Source organism: Cynara cardunculus (genome assembly GCF_001531365.2).
Source record: "Cynara cardunculus var. scolymus isolate 2C chromosome LG 2, CcrdV1, whole genome shotgun sequence".
NCBI classification, from domain to species: Eukaryota; Viridiplantae; Streptophyta; class Magnoliopsida; order Asterales; family Asteraceae; genus Cynara; species Cynara cardunculus.
In genome coordinates this window covers 8,678,032-8,680,786 of record NC_037529.1, presented here as the reverse complement: position 1 = coordinate 8,680,786, position 2,755 = coordinate 8,678,032, and the positions used below count along the sequence as shown (strand labels likewise).

Genomic DNA, 2,755 nt, shown 5'->3' with positions numbered 1-2,755 from the left:
GTTTGTAATCACTGAATACCGCTTCAGATCACGTACTCGCTGGTCTCTAATCTCCAGTTTCAGTCTTCGACGTTTGCTGAAGGTTCTTTGGTGTGAGTGTTGTCTTCTTGAAGTATTGCTGTCTCTGATAGATTTACAATGCAAGTTCTTCAGCGATCACTGAACATACTCAGTGAAGATCGCTGGAACTGAAAATACAGAAACACAAATACAACGTGAAAGAGAAAAGAGATTATCATCAAATCACTGAGAGAGAGGATCAACAGCGGGTCATCATACGAGTCAAGAGCGGAGGTATGTTGGTTATATTGTTATAAACTTTCTCATTACTAAAATTGCGAGCAAATTACTGATTTTCTTGAATATTAAATATTTACAGGTATCAGAGTTAAGAGAGAAGTTGGCAAGGGTAGAGGAACGTCATCTGGCCGAGATGGAGGAAGAACGGAAGAAGAGAGCAGATTTGGAGGCCGAACAGGCCAGACAAGCTGTTGTATTAGTCCAACAGGCCGCATTATCGGAGCATTTTGTTGCGTTTATGCGACAGTCAGGATACGTTTTCCCACCTCCCCCACCTCCCGATAGTTAGATTGTATGTATTTGAAGATTAAATTGTATGAATTGAATATTTTAAATCGTATGAATTGGTTGGTTTTAATTTGTTCACAGTTTTGGTTTGTTATATTATTTTCAAGTTTTTTATAAATAAATACATGAATTATGTAATTTCAAAAAAATTATTTTTTAAATTTATACAAATTAGCGACGGATTAGCGAGGGAAAATCCGTTGCTGAAAGTCCTTGAAAATTCCCTTGCTGATCCGTCGCTGAAGGTTCCCTCACAGATCCGTCGCCGAAGGATCCCTCACTGATCCGTCGCCGAAGGATCCCTCGCTGATCCGTCGCCGAAGGATCCCTCGCTGATCTGTCGCTAAATAATTCCCTCGCTGATCCGTCGCTGAAAGTATCCCTTGCAAATCCGTCGCTGATAGCATTACCTACGAGAATTTGACCGACGAAGTATCAACGACGGATCAGCGACAGATTACCCTTTTAGCGACGAATTTACGAGGGAATTTTCCCTTGCTGATACTCTGCATTTTTGTAGTAAAATTTGATCGACAAATATAAAATTAGGGTAACTAGGAAAGATAGCCGCTTTTTAAATTTGTTTTCATTTAGAAATTAGACGGACTAACCTATAAGTCCAAGAACAAGTAAAATTTAGGCCCCACAAAATTAGGTGCCTTGTTTAGAAACCAACTTGTAGGAGGCCATCAACGATCCTGAGAGTAAATTCAATGATATGGCAGCCAATTTTTGATCTATATAAAGTCAGATTTTGTACATAGATACTTTCATACATGGTGACCAAGACTTGTTCAACATCTGAAATAAATGAAAAGACTAATTAATGTGTGAAGTCGTAAAATACTAACATACCTTTTATCAAATGTTTACCCGACAAATGCTCTTTAGTTGTATTATCATATTGGATGAACATGACAAGGACCGAAAATCTTACCCGGTAAGTGAGAGAGACTACTCTTACCTGATTAGCACTTACCGGGTAAATTGTTGCATATGACGTTTTAATGGACTTAAATCTTACCTGATAAAGCAAATCATGTTGAATTTTATGTATAACCGCTTACACGTGAGTGTTTGGATAAACGGCTCCTAACACTCCTTGCCTTAAAAACCGCAAACTCCAAACACTCTTTGCCTTTAAAACCCCAAAACTCCAAGAAGAATAATGCATGAATCTTGAAATAATACATGCAGCATACAGTATGTCGAACCTTGTTGTATGATACATCAAACACCCAAGAAGGCTTCTATAAGAATGTCCACAACATATATATCGATTACCAACAAATTAATTGCAAGATCCCACATCAATAGGGAAAGGGAATTACTAAGGTTGCCTTATAAGGGACAAAATATCTCCTCTATCAAACGTGTTTTAAAACAATAAGTTTAAGTGTGGTCGTGTAAATATAACGGACAATATCTGATTCGGTTGTTTGGGATCTGACATCGATTAAGGAGGTGATCAAATGGGAGTTAAAGTGTAACATACACCAAAGCAACAAACAAATTTAACCTAAATTTGGCCCCTTATTGGGCCATTCTAGTTCACCCGGTTCCCATATTAGTTGTTTGCAAGCCGGTGCAACAACCTATATATGCATGTGGCAAGGACCAAATACCCAAGTCGTCGTTCTTGTCGCGTAAAACATATGGTAAATCGTTAAACTCAAGATACAAATGAAACAGACTGATTATTTTAGACGGAAAAAGCAAAATGAAAATTATCCCAAAATAACTGTACATATACAAAATATGTAGTTTACTTGTGACTGAACATTGAAAACAATATACATTATTGATGACATATAGAAATACAATAAACTAAAAGCAGAAGGATTAATTGACAATTGTACACTTTCAGATTGATCTTGTTTTTCATTTTTGAACTATTTGCATCTTTTGAAATCGACTGCTTTTTATTATTGAAACACACAATGAAATAATTCTGATTGGAACTAGAGTACCAACTTTAAATGTTACGAGGATAGAGGCGAATGGGAAGTCCCTTGGCAGGAATAGGCATCGGGTTGACGATGATTTGCTCATATGGAATTACTTTCTCCCATTTAAATTTTGTAACTAGATGATGCATGAACACAAGTATTTCTAAGCGGGCATACTCTTTTCCAGGGCACATACGAGGTCCTCCTCCAAATGGTAC

General features: G+C 37.3%; 1 protein-coding gene across 1 annotated transcript in view; it reads right to left on the bottom strand.

The window, feature by feature from the left end:
• Positions 1 to 2,369: 2,369 nt before the first annotated feature.
• LOC112505866 (beta-amyrin 28-oxidase-like) overlaps positions 2,370 to 2,755 on the bottom strand; it is a 2,630-nt gene continuing 2,244 nt past the window's right edge. The window contains exon 3 of the mRNA XM_025109912.1: positions 2,370 to 2,749. Coding sequence (XP_024965680.1) covers positions 2,564 to 2,749 — 186 coding nt within the window. The 3' untranslated portion in view covers positions 2,370 to 2,563. The remainder of the gene's footprint in view (positions 2,750 to 2,755) is intronic.